Genomic DNA, 20,288 nt, shown 5'->3' with positions numbered 1-20,288 from the left:
TTGCAGCTTTCAGATCATACAAGTGACTAAGAGGGGAAAAAAAGCCCCAAAACAAGAAGCATCTGTATAATATTTTCTTTAATTGCATATTAATTACATTGTACACACTTCAACCAGAAGTACCTTTTGGAGGATACACTATTTTGGAAGTTCCCTTATTTTGTTGCTCTATACAAGCCAGGCAATAAGAACTGGGGCAGTATACAAAACACTGCTGGGCCTTCTCACAGCATTAGCTTGAAAGTAGGAGGAAGAGCTGAAAACACAACTGAGAATTTATGGCCACAGGAACTCTTTGCAAAAGGTGGTGAAATACAAACCAGGTGCAAACTGTAGGAGGAGGGGGGCAGGAAACTGGGAGGAAGAGGACAAGCAATTTCCAGTTTGAAGCTGTAGTAGAAAAATCTAAAAAACTGTACACAAACTCCCCATGAGTACTGAGCATGTCGACTCATTACCAATGCTGTAGTTAAGCAATGTACTAAAAAAAATAACTTAAGAAATGCTATACAGTTGTACTTATAAATACTTTATCTTTAAAACTAGTTAAGTAGTGTAGGCTAAAAAAAAAAAAAAATGTTCACAGTTACTCTGAAGAGAGCTGTATATATATATATATGTATATATATATATATATTGCACAGTAGAAAAGTTCATTCAGTATACCATGTGTAAACATTGATTTTTATCTTATCCTTTGGCAATTTCGGGACTTAGAAATATTTGCTGTGAGCAAAAGCACTTGGGTAACAAGGCACATCGGGAGCTTTTAAAGCTGCAAGATAAATCCTTCTGCCACTGACCAGTTATCACTCTCATTCCCTTTGAAAAACATGTACCTATTGATTCAGAACAACACATTTCAATAAGCATAACACAGAGGTCTGGTGATAAAAATATCCACTATTCTTGGCTGTTATTCTACAGTAACCGATTTGGCCAAATTCCTTGGGAAATCCACCTAGAACGAAAAGACAGGCTGTCAGTGTGTGACAGAACATAACTGGCATTCTGCATCCAATAGTTCATTTAGTGTGCTGTTCTGTTTGGTGTTTTTTTGCTTTTTTAGAAAAGAATTCCTATTGAGTTCTGCGTTATTCTGGACACACTAATGCACACAAGAGACTACAGATCTGCAGATAACTCACTGCTGAATTCATCATTACCTGCAAGAACCTCCTAACAAATCTCAATATATTGTTTTGCACAGGATGCCTTTCCAACAGGGTCATCTTTACCAAACTGACACACCTAGACAGAGTCAACAAACTAAGCTGTACAAAGCAATAAACTCTTCTCTGTTGAAGTGCAATATCACTCTTCAATCCTTAGTTTTCTGACAAATTATTATCTGCATTCTTCACTAATCAAACTAAGCAAACAATCTTTACGTTTTTTTAGAACCATCATCCATGCCAATTCAAGAAAAGGCTGAAGAATTGGCAGTGAAATGCCACCTCTACTACCACAGTAAGTACCAGTTGCAGCAACTATTACCATAGTTCTTTGTTAGAAATGCTATGTAACCTTGCCTCTCCCTTAACATTGGTAGGAGGAAGTGCAAAACTGCTCCAACTGGAATGCTATACATAGAAAGCACTTACATCATATCCTCTGAGAACAGCCAGGTGGAATGAAAGCAACTGGAGAGGAATAACACTCAAGATTCCTTGAAGGCAGTCAACTGTGTGAGGCAGCTCAATGGTTTTGTAGGCAAATTTTGAGCTTTCTGTGTCTTCCTTAGAACACAGGATGATTGGACGACCCTGAAAGTAAAGTTCTACAGTTAAGAGCTGTTTTGAAATATTAGTTCACAGCATATCTGTACTATGTTTGAAAAAATAACAAAGATAGCTAACCAAGAAAATGTTATTCCTGCATAATGGGTTCTGTCACTCACTGAAAACATTCAAGTTTCATGCAACATGCAACAATCATTAGAGTTTTAACATTATTCTCTTTGATTCAAGATCAAGAAACATCTACATACAATCACTTACCATTACTGGTGTTAAACTACAAGCTGCAATGAAGCTATAGCACCTTATTTATAACTTTTTAAGTAGAAAAAAAATACCCTCACCAAATCCTGCCTCTGAAGTGTATTTGGCAACAATCCAGCGTGCACAATTTCTTTCTCTACAACACTGCATTACTTTACAGCTTACCTGTCGAGCTGTGACCTGTTGCAGAGCATTCTGGCACTTGGTGAAGCAAGGATCCTTCATTATGACCATGATAACAGGCATCTGTTTATCTATTAGGGCTAGCGGACCATGTTTAAGCTCACCAGCCAGGATACCTTCAGAGTGCATATAGGTGATTTCTTTTATTTTCTAACGAAACAAATGCAAATACCAGAAAGTTAGAAGTAAATTAGATTAGAAATAAAAGCTGCAAGAAGCAAAACATCCATCAATTAAATGCAATTGCTATTTTCAAAAATCAGTTAATGGCTAGAACAGACATTCCCATACACTGGGATTTCCAGCAGACTGCTGGTGGAAATGGAGCTTGCTCATGCACATGCATTTGCAGAGAATGAAATGGAGTGATCAACAGGAATTTTTAAGAGCTTAACATCTAGCACCACATTTCTAACTTCTATGAGAGATGGACATAGCTCCATTACATGAGGGTATCTGTAATTAATTTAGCAGTTCCCTGCATGAACATCTTGCCTGAACACCAGTATATTGAACAGTGTTTTATGAGGATATTTTCAAACAACCAGCATTTTAAGTGGTATTAAGTTGTAGGGTTTTTTTCATTTTCTTTTTTTAAATACACTCCTTAAGCGTATTTAAGAATGACACCAAATTCACCTTATGTGTGTGTTCAGTCCAACAGGATTAATCGTTCTAATTACACATGGCAGCAGTTTTACAGCAGCAGAATTAAACTGTAAATAAATATGAGAAAAAGTGCTGCAGAAACAAAAGCTCATTTCAAGTAGTATCCAATGACTTTGAGAGATTCCTACCAGAGCTCCTTCCAGACAAGTGGCATAATTATATCCACGACCCATAACCAGCAGTGACCTTTGTTTGTACAGCTCAAGAGCCAAGTCATGTATCTTCTCATCCAAGGACAAGACTTCTTTAATCATCTCTATTGGATCACATAAAAAGCACATATAAATTCTCCATCAACTGGAAAAAAAAAACAGTATTTCCTAGCTTTTTGTAGTATGATTCTCTAATGATATTTTTGTAACAAATATACTTAACATAATTCAGGTGTTAACTTCCTATATCTGCAACTTTGATAGAGCTTTAAACATGCTTTGTCTGATCTTATGTACAGTAACAAATTTAAGATGACTATTAGTTTAAGCAGAGTCAGTGCATCCCATCTGAAATACTAAAGGAAGTTCTGAACATCTGTTTTAAAGTCAATTCGGATTAGTTTTGTTTCCCCTATACTGGTTTAAAGTGAAAGGCATTACAAATTTTAGATTATCTATAGGAGATCAAGGAATAATTCTCAAAGCTATCCTACTGTAATTCTGATCTTTCTGCCAAGTTTTCTGGAAGTATATTTGTAAAACTGGCAATTGGTGTAGAAACTAGTAGCCTATTTTTCTTATGTTATCTACCTTTCAGGGAGAAAGGAAAAGAGCAACTTAAATATTTTTCAAAGGTTTTTTACATTTCTGTATTATCCATTAAACAAAATCTCCTCAAACCCAAAATAAATATCAATATACCTGGCAATGATTTTAGTCCACTAATGATTTCCCTTCTCCTTTTCTGCAGAGAAATTCGGTCTTCAGACATCATGAGGCCAAACATTACAAGAGACACAAACTGGCTGGTATAAGCCTGCAGACAAAACAGAGCATTTAGCAGCCAAGCTTAAGTGAGTTACTATGATCTCAATCTGAAGTGCTACGATTAAAACTATAATTGGATTACACAGTGGTAAAGTAGTAAAATTGAACACCAAACAGCCCCTACCTTTGTGCTTGCCACACCTATCTCAGGTCCAGCATTGATATGTACACCACAGTCTGTCTCTCTGGATATTGAGCTTCCAACGGTGTTTGTGATGCCAACTGTTAGAGCACGGCGTTCTTTGCAATACCTCAAAGCCATAAGGGTATCTGCAGTTTCACCTGGAAAGCATTCACAACTTGATTTAAAGTTCACGTAGGATAGCAACAACTCCTGAAAAATACTACGGAAGAAATTATTCTGTGTTCTGAACAACTGTATCCATGCCCAGAACAAACATTTCAGCATTCACCCTTTGTCTGTGTATTTGAATCAAGACCAAAATAAACTTTCATTCAAGACGAACACAGCCCAGCATCCTCCTTTGCAACATTCAGAAAGCAAAGGAGGTTTTTCATTTCTCTTTAGTTTGCACTCAGTAAAACAAACAGCAGAAACAGCTCACCTGACTGACTTATAAAAAAGCAGACATCATCTCTGAACACAGGTGTGTTCCTGTCCAAGAAGTCACTAGCAAGTTCCACCATCACAGGTAATTCAGTTAATTCTTCCAGTACTTGTCGAGTCTGTAATGAAGCAACACACCATATCTGTTAATATCAACACCCATAAAGACCTGACATTGAAAGAGCGACAAAGAATCTGAATTGATTCCTACTGAAAAAAGTGGAAAAAGTTACTTTTCTAGCATGGTAGGTAACAGCACCGGAGTTCCAATGAAGAACATGGCACAAAGGCAGATTAAACAAATGCTGCAGTGCCGCAGTGAAAAGCAAAGTTTGTGGTACAGAAGGAAAAGCAGATGAAGATCTGTTGTATTAAAAGCCCAGCAACTAAGAGGTATAAGTGCAGTACAGCTAAGGTTGAACGTACAGCTACTGCAGCATGATAACTGGTCCCACAGCCAATAATGATCAGCCTTCGGCATCTTCTGATTTCTTTCAAATGGTCCTTCAGACCCCCCAGCAGGACTGCAATCAAACAAAAGAAAAAGCATATATCAATCATGTATGGTATTTTCCAGCTAATAGGCTTAAAATCACGTGTGCTCAGTGCAGCTTGAATGCCTAGTCTGAGTTACCTGTGCTGTTCTCAAAATTCACCCTGCCTCTCATAGTATTGACAACTGATTCTGGTTGTTCAAAAATTTCCTTTTGCATGAATGCACTGAAGTTACCTGTTAAGAAAAACATCACAAGGTCATGCTTATATATACACACATATGGCTTGTTATTTGGAGATTGTTACAGTTACAGAGAGAATTTTCATTTACATGTTTCAACTCACCCTTCATGATTTGCTGCAATTCCATCTGCAAGGTCTGGATGACCCGGGAAGGATCGTCACTAGCTGAACGCTCCAGACGGTGAATTGAAAGCTTCCCATCAGTTACTGCTGCAATGTCATCATCTTCTAAGAAAATCACTCTGTTGGTGTGCTCAATGATAGCACTACAGAGAAAAACAAAAGCAAGACAAACCCGACATTTCAGTAAGAGGTGGCAGCAGCACTCCTCAAAGCAATTAAATATGCTATATTGCTTGTCTAGCCCACTTCTAACTTCCTTTTGGGCCTAACTACAAATAGAGCCATCTCAAAGGGAATGGCTCCATCTGCTGCTCCTCCTGAACTCTCACAGAAAACTGGAGCAGGAGGCTCCAGCACAGCAACTCACTTCAGCAAATTTGTGCCAATGTGATTTTGTCTCTTGTCATCTTGGATAGATCTCCACGGTCAGGATCTTGCTTCTGAGACAAGTGCATACCCAGTACCTAGGTTCCTCTTTAGTTTGGAACTTCACCACTCTTTTCTCCTCTGATATCCCAGATAGCTGGATTAAAATGCCAAAACTCACACCCAATTATAGTCTGCCCAAAGAATTGCCTGATAGTGGCAACTTGTACTCACCTTCCTGCACTGGATGCATTTTACATAGAAGGCAAGGAGGTAAGTAATTTGCAGACACTGCACCAGTAAACAGTTCAAATACTGTTGTCAAGCCTCTACATTACTCAAATGTCTTATCTCATGGGCTTAATGAAGTAACTGATAAGCAGCTATCCTAACAGAACAGAGCTGTGCAGCAACAAAACAGCGTAAGATTTCCAGAATCATCTCACTTCTAAACAAAAGCAGTTCTTACCTTGCATCTGAAGCAAAGAAAAATTCTACTGCTTTATCCCCAACAGCATGAAGGCAGGTAGAGCTGTCCAGTCTTTTCATTCGTGAATTGCACATGTTCTTCATATTCTCAATGTTGCCTGTTGAAGAAATGAGGCACTTAAAATGCAAAACCAGACCTGTTCAAGTTGGAGATTACAGGCTATTCAGGTTAAAGTTATCATAGTTGCACATTATGCAAATACTTTTCAGGGGAAGGGAGCAGTGTAAAAATAGAACACTTTCAGATAAGAAGATATTTGGAGGATCAGCTGGCAATTTTATAGTACGAAGACTAATTAACCTTGTTTCCAATAAAACAAATTAACTACAACTTTTGGCTCTTAAAAACAACATAATTAGATTTATCAACTTACATGTTCCATATAAAACAGGAATCTGTTCAGTGGAAAGCTTGTACTTGCTTCTAACTCCAATGAGCAAAGGACTCCCTCTTCTACAAAGGGAAAACATCCAAGTTTATATAAAGAAAGCTGCATGCAGAGAAGCTAAAGGACAACAGTGAAGATGAAAGACAATATCCCATTTAACCTAAATAGGAAGATCCTCCTCAACTCTGATCCTAATATTGTTATAGGACAGAAACTGCATAAACTTGGCTTATTTAAGACTCTCCAAAGTTTATTATATGACTAAGTGCCATATGCTTTGGTGATTCCTTCCCAGTGATCTACACCCAGGTAGAGGGAGATGTACATGAAGGCACCAGTTTGAGTCCCATTTTTAAATAAAGCTCACTTTGCCTCCAAACCTAACTAGCAAATAGTTCTTTGCTATTAACATACTATTCCACCCTTAAGCATTTTATACTGTCAATCTCTAAAGCTGTAGGATATTAAGATAATTTTTGAATTATATAGGTCACATGCCGTATTAAAGAGCTTACTTTAAAAATCTCACAGGAATAAAAAAGTAATTCATTTTCTCAACACCTCAGATCACAAGTTTAGCTCCTTTTAATCCCCTCACTCCTGAAAACCCAAACTCAAACTTGATATAGAATAGTTAGTTCAGAAGATGTTTTTCAGTTTGAATGATGACACAGCTGGCTTTTTCATGACCTTAATATAGTCCCTTTTTAGACCACAGAAGCAATGGGCTTTTTAGTTGTATTACAAAACAGTCTTTATATCCAAAATAAATTGTAATTAAATAAATAAATTTGTACCTTACCCCTCCCCTTTTTAATGAAGCAGAAACATTAGCACAGTCTTAATGTTCTTAACCTAAAATGGCATGAACTACACATAAAACAGGCTTTTACTAACCTGGTAGCAACAGCTTCACCTGGGTAATGGATGCTCTTGAAAACCAGTGCAAAAGCACCTTCCTGAAAACCATGGAGACAGGAAAGGAAGAAAAAAAATCCTGAACGACTTATCTCAATTAGTTGTGCCTCATATAACTGGGGCCCCTCTTCCTGAGGAGGGCCCAAAGGAAAGCTCTTACTACTATCAGGAATCTCTTTCCGAAGGGCAGACTGCACCTTTAAAAGGAATTGGTCACAAAGCAGAACAAGCTAACACACAGGGTGCAGCAGTTGAAAGATCAGGAAGGAAGCACTTAGGCAAGATAATTTGCCTCCTTTTATAAATAAAAACAAAACCTTCCACTGCAAGGATGAAGAAAATTTCAAGAGAGTTACTGATAATTAACATAAAAGTTGAGTTACAAATTTAGTTTTAGTAAGAATATGCACACACAGGTTTGTCTGTCATGCATTTCAAACTAAAAATTCTGCAGTCACTACTTCTAGTTTAAGCAGCAAAATCTCATTAACTCATTTACCAAAAGAAACAAACAAACCAACCACCAGATCCCCGCACCCACAACAAAAACAGGAATGCACAATCAACAGCTCCACAGTATTAATGCAGCTTGCAAAATTGAGAAGTGTTCTAAAGGGAAGAGCAAAAGCTCTCCCACCCAGCAAGGAGATGTAATGCTCCCTTCTCTTACAATGCTCTGGTCTGAGACTACTCTGTGCTTGTTCTCACACACAGATGAATTTAGCCTTCCTCTCAACTAGGTTACTGTACCACTATTCCCTTCTGACCCATGCAGACCTTTGCTTCATGTGTATTCCAGCCCTGCTCCAAGGAGAACACTACTACAGAGCTGCTTTAGAGAGGAAGAAGAGGTCATAAAGAGTGTAAGAAACTGCAGGAAGGGGAGAGAAACCATGTGCTTGGAGACTGGGCAGGAAACAAAGCAAGCTTTCTCCAAGTTTGCAGTGCATCTATCAAAGATCTTAAGCATTCACAGTGAAGTAACAGTAGATCACTACTTCACAGTTTGGGAACCAGCTAAGCCATGAATCATTACAGCTTGTTAGATCTATTTCCAAACTTAGGAGCCAAGGCATCTTATCAGGCAAACTTGAATCACTGCAGTGTTTTAAGTTTTGAAAGATCAGAATAGCCTAAGAATGCGTGCTGTCCTTTGTGAGAGATACCAAGCCTCAGAGGCTCCATCAGTTATTTCTAACTTAGTTCTTCACTCAAAAACTGTGATAACCTCTTTCTTAAATTAAAAAAAAAAAAAAAAAAAAAAAGCTAAAACTTTTTATAACTAAAAAGTTAAAACAAACCCAAAAAACAGCAACAATAAAAAACCCCAAAGCCACCCACCACCTTCTAATGCAATTTAAAATTTAGCACTGAAAAGCCTTTGAAGTTCCCAGATTTTTAATCTGATTTCTTGGTCTGTTAAGCATTCTCCAGAGGCCAAAAAGCATTTTTTTTTAGAATCTTCTAAGGAATCCTGCAGAGGATCCTGAGGCATAAATACAGAATCCTAAGGAACATCATAAATAGCTTACACTTGTTAAAGGGAAAAGAAATTGAACCTCCCACTTACCAACTGTTGAATAACTCTTTCTACCAAGGCTGAAAAACTGGTGTCTTCACTCTCTCTGTTGTCATACATATATTTGATCAGTTTAGGGATCGTTTCTGTATCTGTTTCAGACTCAAATTCATAGCCTTTGCTTTCCTGAAACATCGTACAGGAAAGTAAGAAGTTTACATCCTCAGGCAACAAACACTTCATCTGTCTCCCACCAGATACTGCACAGTAAAACAGACTGCTCAAAGCACTGCATTGGACTGGTTCATGCATAAACATGCATACATACACACACACACACACCACTACAAAGCATAAAGACCCATCTTGTCACAGCTTACTCTCCGAGAAACACTGCAGTAAGACTTGCTTATCATCTGTTAAGCAACGAGACAGGAGGGAGCCCACTCCTCACATGCCTTCCATCAATTTGAACACAATGCTACTCTGTAGGTAATTACTTTGCATGAAGTTACAAGAACATACTGCAGCTCACGAGCTCCTGAATACCTTTCTTAGACTCCCTCACACTACTATTTTATAGCTGACATCAAGAACATTGAATTAAAATTCTAACAGTCACGAAAGACCAAACAGCAGATGGTGGGGCATTTACTTTCAGTTTTAGAATCAACAAGCCACAGGCTTACCAAAAATTTTCTCAGGTCTTTGTAATTTGTGATGATTCCATTATGGATAACAACAAATTCTAAAAGAAAGAAAAATAAATTATTAAATACACATGGAAAACTAAGATATTTAACCCAGAATACATGACAAGAGAAAGAAGTGCACTAGAAACTACCTGCTTCATTTTCAGACCTGCAGTTTACCATAACATGCAGAGCAGCAAGCTGAAGCTTGGGAATTTTGAAGGCATACAAAAGTTGTTCCAAACTATATACCCAAGAGAATAGCAGCAAGACATGCCTTACAGCAATCTTTTTCCAGCCGTGACAATACTGATGCACTTAGCTTTTTAGATTCTTATAGAATGTTTTCCTTTGACTAACTTGCATGAGTTTTCAGAGAACAGACCTCTTCAGCTTTTTACAGTGCTACTTTAGCCTCAAAAGAGGCTATGTGATTGTACAAGTGTTTAACCTAAGTAGAACAGCAAAAACTTAGCCCTATGTCATATAAGACGCAGACAGCCTCTTTTCTCACTTGCTTTAGTGTATTTGTACTATGTGGATACCAGGACTTTAAATTCTTACAGTTCTCAAGTGCTGCAGAGGATACGTACCGTTCCCTTTATCTGATCTCTGAGGGTGGCTGTTTATTGCACTTGGTACTCCATGGGTCGCCCAGCGAGTATGAGCAATTCCAAAATGCGTTTCAAAATCTGCTTTGGAATCCAAGTCACCTTGTTCTACAGACAAGAAATTCATCTTATTCAGTATTCAAAGTTGAGTCTGTCTCTCACTCACACAAAGTTAGTAAATAAAATCCTAAGAGAATTCTTACAGCAAAAATCTAAAAGTTATCTTCTGGCTTCCTTTTAAACCATTTGCTTACTCGACATTACACTTCAGATAGTTCAAGCGGCTGATTAAAACTTTGTTTGGCAAGACTGAAGCATTCTCAGCCAATACTAACAGCTAGGCCAACAGAACACATTACTACAAATAATAGCATCGACTTATTAAAACACAACTTCACAGACGGAAGCACAGCATAAAGCAGATTGTGATGGCAGCCAGCTGCTTAAACGCTCATAAATTCTGTCAGAGTCCACGTTCTGACATCTCAGCTACCAGGCACAGAAATCACCAAAATAAAGCACCAAGGGAGCCCAAGCACTGAACAAAGAGGCAACTAAACGAGAGGGGAAGTAGACTGATAATTTCACAGCATGGTCAGATTGCTTTTCAAGTGCAGACTCTTTAACCACCATTAGATTACATAATGCAGTTATTTCTGCCACAAAATCATGACAGTAAATTTCACGGTCCAACTTCCTGCTGAGATGCAGATATTACCTGGCCAAAGTAAAAGGGTATTTTTAAAGGCACCTACTGTACAACTCTTCTTCCAGGGCCTTTACTTTTCCTCTTTTCTTGACCAGTTTGATGAACCTTTCTTTATCTTCATTATTATTTCCATCAATTGCCACTCCTGTAATACAGCACACAGACACATATTGAAAGTGTGAAATACACTGGCTGAGAAAATACAATCGAGCACATGCAGATCCAATGGTTATTTCAAAACCATCCTTCCAAGAGATATCTGTCACTGCACCTGTGTATGTTCCAATCAAACTATCTGATTTCAAATCACTTAAAAATCAAGCCAGGTTGACATCTAACCAGTGGACAGACGAAAAAAGTACAGGGTCATCTCAAATTTTGCTTGAGGATACACTGATATATTTCGCCTGGTAAAATTAGGGGACTCAAATTAAAAGTTCAAGCTTCCTCCTCATCTTTTCACAAGGATTTACATGTACCAAAAACAATGAGGCACAAACTAAATGACCCACAAGTCTTCTTCCTCACACCTTATTTACTTTGCTTAGGTGTACCAAACTTCAACCACCATCTGATTCCAGAGTTGAACACCCAACTGGAAGTCCTGAGTCAAGCTGAAAGAAACAGCTCCAAGAATTGAGACAAATATGCTGATCTTTCAATCTGAAAGATATCAGTGAAAAATCTGATGGTGCTGAAAGCACCCAAGAAGTCACACAGGCAACATACATAGCTACTGGTTGCTAAAAGTAATGCATTGAGTTAGTTTAGATACCTGCAGAGTCATATCCCCTGTATTCTAGTCTCTGTAATCCTTTTATCAGGGTTTCAAAAATTTCCTTCCGAGTCCTGGGTACTCTGTAGTTCAGATAAGCAAAAATTCCTGTTTAAAGAGAAAAGTAAAGAAGGATTAAGAAAAGCAAATATATATATATATATATATATATTTACTCATTATACCTTCAAACCCAGCTTAAAACTCTTTATTAGCATTACAGAGAGGCACTAGGAGGATACCACCTCTCATTTACTACAATTCTTGCTAATGGGTTTTTAAATTGAAAGAGCTCAAACACAGTAAATGAATCAGGAGTATCACAGTGATCACAAACACAAGCTTTCCTGGCTGACTTACTCTTCCCATAATACCCACCAGGAGTTAAACAGTTGAGAGAGCTTTAAAAAAAAAAAATAAAAAAAATTCTACTTTTCATGAAAACCACAGCTGAAAATGGGAACATTGTGATCTATTTTATATCCAAATCTAAAACTAGACACTCAAAGAAGGAACACATTCAGCAGTCCTAACACAAGGCGATTTTTGTAATCAAAGTCACAGCCCTAAATACCCATGGGTAGGTACTAGGCACAACACTATTTTTGAAAGGCTCCAGCTTAATCTAGTATACAACAGCCACTTCAGCAGGAAGGGAATAGAGAGGCCAACATAAAGAAAGGGCAGAAGTCAAAAGGATAAGACAACAAAGGAAAGAAACAGAAGATGCAGAACAGGCTCACCCACAAACCAAGCACTCACCCCTGGCGCTGCCTCACACAAAGCTGCCTACCAAACCCTGCACAGACATCGGATCCCTTCGCCTGCCCCAAGTCACTCAGGTCAGCTCCTACAGAGGCAGCACAGGAAAGGCATACACCCCCTTGATGCCTACTTGGCAAACAGAAGGAGCCTGAAAGAGCCTGCATGTCTGACCTCTCTTCTCTTCAATAGGCCACTCATCAACCAAAATGCAGCTTTTTTAGGTTTGGGGTTTTTCCACACACCCCCCTCCCCACACACACAACTCTTAAACTGAGTTTCTTGGAGTGACATCATATCTTTAGGAAAGGTTTAACAAAAAAAAAGCATCACCTGCAAAGGAAAGGTAAAACAAAAGGAAACAACCATTTATTACTTATTTTATTTGCCTACTGCCTTCCTTGGGATTTGTGTAACTATAAGAGTAAACTATGCCTGATATTAACCCTTGTAGATCTGCGCCCCAGTACAACAGAGAAGTCTAATCTCACTGTTTCAATAGTTTCTCCAAGCAGCAAGTCAGGACTGGAACCTAAGCTCACAAAAGCCAGACTTGAAGAGCTCAACAGATAAGCAGTTAAGAGACAAGCAAGTGTTTTCAATAGAAAAAGCCTTTGTTTGAAATTCAACACCCTCTCCCCCTTCAATTACACCTTTTGAACTGTAAAGAGCTGTAGGAAGAAACAGTTACAATGATGCTTCTGTATACATATTGTTGGGAATTCGGGACTCCTTGGTCTGAAGCCAAGAATGCTGCTGCTCTGACAGTGAGACCAAGGGACTGTTACATTGACATCTGCATTTATCTTGGAAGGCTTATAGGCTGGAACGCAGATTTCTGCTTAAGAAGTGAGATTTATGAGGATCTTCAGCTAATTGTTTATAGAAGCCCTACATTAATGGAGATATAGAAGCAATGGATACATTTAAAGAGGTATTTGGGAATTTGAACAGCAAAACACTGTTCTTCATGGATGCTTTGAAAAACTGTTCCTCCAGTTACATAAAGCCACCTTAGAGCTTGTTGATCATTTTTCCAGACAGACATTTACCGTTCTCTGGCAGTAACCACGAACCTCAAGAGCAGCATACAAATTTCTCAACATCATTCCAAAACATTGCTACACACCTCGTTTCAGACTCAGCTCTACTTTCTAGGCCAGATTTCACAATGTATTTAAGATGCATCAGGCTTGTGTGTTCCATGTGGCATCTCGGACGATGCAGAGCTCCAGGAAAAACCTTCCTTTGGGACTGTCCTCACAATGCTGCCAGTGTGCTGCGATTGTTAAAGGGATCCTTGTTTGCAGGGAGCCGGGGCTGTGCTCACACACGTGAACCAGGGGAGGCTCAGAAGTCACTGGAGCCGTTACAATGAAAGCAATAGTGCAGCCTGACTTCTTAAGAAGTACACTAAGACTCTTCAACTTAAAGGAAATCTATCTTGCTCTCAGCACTGTTTCCCTGCTACTCCTCTGCTTCACAATATACCCACTCGCATATTTTCTTCCCTAATCGGTCACCGTTTTGACTAGATTTAAAGTGCATTGCTCAACATGCAGAGAAGCAACATTTGATAAAGAGCTCTTATAGCTGAATTCCTTCTGGAAGCAAATCAGTGTGACTGAACCCTTGATGAATCATAAAGAGAGGTCTGTGATGCTAGAAGTCCCTTTGTAACAGCCTCCCCAAGCTGTTAGAGGTTATTTCCAGAGCTTGCTTCTCCCCAATAAAGACCCAAGTGTTCTCAAAGTTAATGCAATACTGATGCGATACGTATCAAGTGCTGGCACAGCATAAGCAACGTAATACTTCCCTAAGTGATACAAACAAACACATAATCCAATGAAATGACTTCAGGGCCATTTCACCAGGGCATTGCTCTCTTGACCTCGATGGTAAGTCTAGTTTACAACTTTCCACTATTACCTAGTTTGCATAAAAACACAAACGACGTCAACTGTAACACAGCTTACCTTCAGAATCAGCACTCAAAACAGAGGGTTGTTACAGATACAGAAAGCAAGGATGTCCCTCTGCATGCACACCACTACTTTAAACTTTGCCCTTTTGGGATTGCAAGCTGAGCATCAAGAAGAGGGGAGGAAAAAATATTCACTGAGTATTTTTTTGTGGGAAAATTCCACAAGAAGCCTTGCAATTGCAAGATTTCACCAAAATCAAGAAGGGGGCAGCCTGTACTTGAAGTTTGAGTGAAAATAATAATTTTTTTTTTTTTAAATAAATGGGTGCCTTTAATGAGGTAAGCACATTGCTGACGCCAGAAACTTAGCTGTGAAGCAGTCCCAGACAGAACCTCCTATCCTGATGAAATGATTTTTTTTAAAATAGGTAATCAGTTTTAAGATTTTTTATTTTTTTTTTTTTTAAATCTGCTACCCTGTCTTTAGATACATGAGCATGGTAAATCTCAACTTCATTTCCTGAAAAGCATGTATATGTCAGTACATAAGGACCTATGCATTTTCTAAACCCTGAACGCTGGCATCAAACCTTCATGCGCAAGTTCCTAGAGCAAGAGGAAACATAACAGGACATATTTCCATCCCTAAACCTAAAAAACTCCTGCAGTTCCTACATCAGGGCAGGGGCAGCTGCAGCTAAATGATCTTTAGATCAATCCCTTCCAAGTTAAACTATTTTTTGTGATTCTGTATAGTCAGTGTAGTAAGGAGATACAGCACAGCTTTTGGGTTAACAACCACCACATTAAATGGGCCAAGATTTAAGTTTGGGGAACAGACCAGTGATTCCGCAGGACTTTTTACTCTCACCTATTTTGCAATATTTGCCTATTTCGCTACTGCTGAAGGTGGCGGACCTCCAAACACTGATGGAAAAAACTAACGTTGTGGCCTCACTGCCTTTGCGAATTACTGCTTTGTGCCATTCCGCACTGAGTCAGTCTCTCCACCCCAAGCTCACTGATCTACCAAACTCATTGAGCAGCATTAACACCCTCATTTCCCAACCACAAGTCTCTGACACCATCACGGTGTTCCTCACTTGCAGCCCATACCTTTGGTGTGCGCTGAGCCAATCTCTCACCTGATGCTTCAGGGACAGTCAGTGATTCACGTAGGTGCCAGGTAGCACCTCCTGCTCCCATACAAGCGAAAGGCTCTGAGGCAACTCGCTTTTTGAGGTTATAAAGAGAACGCGGAGGTAGGGAAAAGCTGTCTAGCTCCAAAAGCACGCTTTTGGGGAGAAAAACAGCTTTTTGTCAGCCTGCATCTCACAAAGAAGGTTTTGTCTGTGACTGCTAAAAATGAAAAAGATTTTTCTCCTTTCAACGAAAAACTTCCCTCTGAGGCTCAAGGGAAGTCTTAGGGAGGGGACAGGTGAAGTTCTGCTCCCATTTCCCTCACAAGCGGAATAATTGCATTAGCGGTCTTCGTGCCTTTTTAATCTCACCCACAGCACACCTTAAGCAAGCCTATACCGGATGCAGATGCTATCTTCGCCGTCTTCACGAGATAAGGAAGGTGGATGAACTCTGAGCAGCTAAGAACGGCGCTCCATACCGCCTTTGTTCGCAAACCACAGCCTCTCCGCGGGACTCCGCGCACAGCCTCAGCCCGGCGGGCAGCAGCGCTCAGCGCGGCGTCACAGCCCGGAGCCGCGGGTCCCCGCAGCCGCTCGCCCCTCTCCCCATGCCCACAAAATGGACGCCCCTCACAGGGTCTCTCGCCCCGCACCGTCCCGCGGGTGCGCACGGAACAAAGCAGCTCTCGTCCGGCTCCCTTCGCGGAGCCACCGGAGAGAACGCGGGTCTCCGCGCTGGCGCTGCCCGCGGCGCCGTCTCTCTCCCCCTCACTCACCGCACATGGCGAACCTTTCTCGCTGACAGGAAGCGCGGCTCCCACCCGACGGCCCGGCTGAGGGCTTGCCGCCTTCTCGGCAGCCTCTTATAATGCGGCCACGCTGCCTCCGCGCTCATTGGCCGGGCCCGGGCCCCGATCCGGGTGCACGGCGGGGGCAGAGCTCTGGCGGAGGCGGAGGGCCGCGCCGGTTCGCGCCCAGACCCCGCCCGGGGCGCCGCGTCTCGCCCGGCCCGGCTCAGCGTGGCGCAGAGGGGGAGCGGCGGAGCCCCGCGGTGCCGCTGGGCGGCCTTCCTGTCAGCGCGGTGCCTGCGGGCTGGGCAGCCCCCCGCCCGGCTGGCCAGGGGAAGCTGTCCGCGCTCTGCCGCTCTGCGCCCTGCCCGCTCGCAAGCACTTAAAAGCACTCCGCAGTCGCTTCATCACCGCCACAAGGGCCAAAGGTGTCGGCCATCGGCCTCTGCCTGCGGCCGAGGATTCCCAGCAGCAGCTGCCTGAGCTCCCAGCTGGGTTGTGTGGTCCTTCTGCCAGTGCTCCCTTTGTGAGAAAAGCACCGCGGAGCCTCGCAGTGCTTCAGTCCTGTGCTGTGCGCTCCTTTGGGCTGGACGCAGGGCATGAAGATGCCCAGCCATGCAGATGCGACCTGCACAGCTTTGCCTTTTCTGACCAAATCTGTGGCGTTTCATCTCAGGAAGCCTCTTCTGAGCAAAGGAACAGCTGAGCATGAGGGCCTTGCAGCGTGCTGCTGGCAAATGTAGCTCAAGCGGCTGTTTGAACACATGTGATTCAAGCACACTGTATTCAAACTCAAAAGCAAGGGCTTAGTTTATGTAACATCTCTTCCTGGAGAAAATCCTTAACATAGGGGAGTGATTGTGCCAAACTTCGTCACTTTTGCTGTTGATGGTAAGGTTGAAAGAAGAATAAAGATCAGAACATCAGCACTTCAACTCACTAAAAGCCATGGTTCTTCCTTAACGCAGAACAGGAGTTTCTAGAGGAAGTTACGCTTCAATTTTAAGACAAGATTTAAAATATCTTGAAGTCAAAAAATGAAAGAACAGTATCCTATCAGAAATTGTGCTTTAAACTAGCTTCTGAGAAGGAACACATCTACGAGTACTTTTACTGCCTGTGCAGTACAGCTGCACGCACCATCCTTGATACCAACCCCTTGTGTTTTCTTCCTTCCACACCTCAGAATGGGGCCAACCAGACCCTGATTTGCCATCACTGCAGCCCCCGCTGTGCCATCAGATGGGTTGTTTTGACACCATTCCAGTTTGTCTTGTTTTCAGATCACCTTGCTCCTCCCCTCTGAAGCAATCTCTGGTCTTGTGTTTCCCCAGGCCTAGCCCAGATGGAAGGGGAAGTTACTCATCTCAGACGTGTGTAGTAAAGGACATTGTTATTTACATGAAACAATATAATAGGTCTTTTTTACTCTCTGTACAACATGGGTTTTAGTAACTTGTTAGCTCTTGATGGTGTTTTATTTTTTACACAATCATACCAAACTCATGATCTTTTCTAAGAAAACCAGCACAGGGGCTAAGAAATATACACAAATACAGATGTACAATAGCTCAAAGTTTCACCACTTTCAGCTGTTCTCCCTCCCAGTACTCAAGGTTACCTCCTTCACAGAGAGCCCATCTGCTCCTCAGCCTCCAGTGTATTACTACAAACTACCATTGATCTCAATTTGTTGCTGTTCACGGGTTGGTGTGTCAGCACCTGGGAAGACTCAGACCTCACTGCTGCTGGTTCTGGGGTGGTAGCTAACACGTGGCACAGGCAGTGGGAAAGCAGCACTGTGGGATTTTTTTTTCCAGACATCACTGCAGCACTAATTAGCAAAGATCACAAATCAGAGCCCAAAGTTTCACTCATGCAAGAAATTTCATCTTCCCATGTGATATTCCCATGGAGAATGCTAAACAAAAAAGACTCAGCTGAAAGTCTGAGTTGCACTGATTAGTGGTTAATGTGCCGCTTTGACTACTTAACCAGTCAACACTTCCCAGGCTTATCTGTCTAATGCCATTTGGCTTTTCCAAGATTTTTTGGAAGTGTATTAAAGAATACACATACTGTATTTTGGTGGGCCTGTGGCTTGAAGGAGCACATTTTGCAGCACTCAAACAAGATTATCAAAATGATCCCATCTCTCATTAGTTTAAGTCTACAAGTCAAAACACGTGAAAGTATCCTCAACCATAAACAACATGAACAGGATATCTACATTCTGCTGTACCCTGGTGAAGTGCTCTTCTCAGGAGACTGCTTAGAAAATTAGTACTTTTTACAGTCTATAATTCAAAAGTTGTCATTTTTATGCTCTAAGAGGCAGCTGAGAAGCAAGTAAGGTCAAGTGATGCAATTTCACATGAAAGTCTGAATGCAAATATGAAGCGACGCTCTAAAGATCAGAAATTTTTGCCCAGCTGCTACTTTCTTTTTTCTGTCTTTGCACAAGTGAGCGAAAATAAAAGAAGGAAATAATAGGGTACAGCAAGGAGAATATTATGTCCCTGCTTTAGAATCGAGTAACAAGGGAGCTGCCTGGGGCACAGTTAGGCAAAAGTGAGGAGCAATGAAAATCATTCAGCACATGGTTGAAAAGAAGGATTTCTGCTTACGTTCTTTTGTGAGCCTAGTGCTGGTACTAGTTCTTACAGTGCTCATTATCTGCCTAGAAAAGCTTTCAGCAGCAGTTCAAGGACAAACATTTCAAACTGCATTTGCATAACCAAGAGATTCAGATACACATCCACATCCACGCAGCTTGTTCTTTTCTGCACTAGACACCAAAAGACTGAGCTTCCTACTGAGGAGTTTCAGTAAATACAGTTACCCCAGAGAGTAAAAGGACCAAGACACTGTCACTAGTACACAGTGACAGATGAAGTAATGATGAATGTGAACTGCAGTATAGAAGAAGTGTGATAAACATCAGGGAAAAATGAGGAGGAGCAGATAGGCAGTAGACCAGACTGCTTTATGGCCCTTTCACTGGTGACAGCGCTCAGCTTGAGCACTGTCCTATGAGGCAGCATGAGCAAGTGGATCTGGGTGTGATGCTGAAGGTGATGGGTGAGCAAATGGAAGTTCTTTCCGGTTTTATAACCCAGCTCTGATGTTTAGAAACTCCTTGTTCACCACCTTTTTTAGACTACTGAATGAATGGTGCCTGCAGATTCTGAGAACTAATAACCCGCAGCTAGACTCATACTGAAATAAACAGCAGCAGTTCTTGTGTTAATAATGATAACTCACCGAAAAAATAAATTGGAGAAAAGGAACAATAATGAGAATTACTTCAAAATGTAAAAATTGAGACCAAAAGCTGCCTTTGTATGTTGCAGGTCACCACCACCTTCCTCAGATAGACTCCTGTACCTTCTGCAATCCTTAATATACTCTGCAATCTTCATATACTCCCAAGAAAAATATTTGCAGTGTTAAGAAAAGCTGAGCACTGTCACTGCCATCATTTCAGTTTTAATAACATAGGATGGAGTTGCTTCCTACCAAGATCTTCAGGAATATTTGGGCTACCAGCTTGAACTGATTTTTCCTTTCATTTCTTCTTAATCTGGTAGCAGAGTGACTGCTGTCGACCCACAGTCATTCCTTTTAAATTGACTGAGGTTCACAAATAGAGAAAAAAGCATAAACGTAAGGGGCTGACCTTGCTGGTGCTTGAAGAAGGCTGAGTGGTGCATGGCATAGTGCCTGGACAGGACGCAGCCGGGTCCTGTGCATCCAGCCCAGTTCCACAGCCAGTCCTGAAGATGATCAGCAAGGCACTTTGAAGTGAAAGCAACACCTTTCTTCTGCTGAGAAGTTGAAAGGAGAGGAAAGGATGTTTGTTGCACTGATGGTTCTCTCAGTGGAGGTGTCAATGAGCAATTCATGTAGGACTTGTCTAGGAAAAGGGAGTCGAAGTCTG

The 20,288-nt window shown here is 41.1% G+C and overlaps 1 protein-coding gene across 1 annotated transcript; it reads right to left on the bottom strand.

The window, feature by feature from the left end:
* Positions 1–60: 60 nt before the first annotated feature.
* Positions 61–16,527, bottom strand: GFPT2 (glutamine-fructose-6-phosphate transaminase 2). Its single transcript, XM_048960195.1, has 19 exons — positions 16,337–16,527; positions 11,733–11,840; positions 11,004–11,102; positions 10,231–10,356; positions 9,635–9,693; positions 8,997–9,131; positions 7,406–7,467; positions 6,494–6,573; positions 6,100–6,217; positions 5,244–5,407; positions 5,038–5,133; positions 4,830–4,927; positions 4,402–4,522; positions 3,960–4,117; positions 3,710–3,824; positions 2,984–3,111; positions 2,169–2,336; positions 1,605–1,766; positions 61–961 (listed from the first exon to the last, which is right to left on the bottom strand). Exons 1-19 carry the CDS (start codon positions 16,341–16,343, stop codon positions 917–919), a joined length of 2,049 nt encoding a protein of 682 aa, XP_048816152.1. The 5' UTR covers positions 16,344–16,527; the 3' UTR covers positions 61–916.
* Between the last annotated feature and the right edge of the window lie 3,761 nt (positions 16,528–20,288).

This window comes from Lagopus muta, chromosome 14 (genome assembly GCF_023343835.1).
Source record: "Lagopus muta isolate bLagMut1 chromosome 14, bLagMut1 primary, whole genome shotgun sequence".
NCBI lineage: Eukaryota > Metazoa > Chordata > Aves > Galliformes > Phasianidae > Lagopus > Lagopus muta.
The sequence above is the reverse complement of the archived record's forward strand: the minus strand, read 5'-3'. Positions and strand labels throughout refer to the sequence as shown.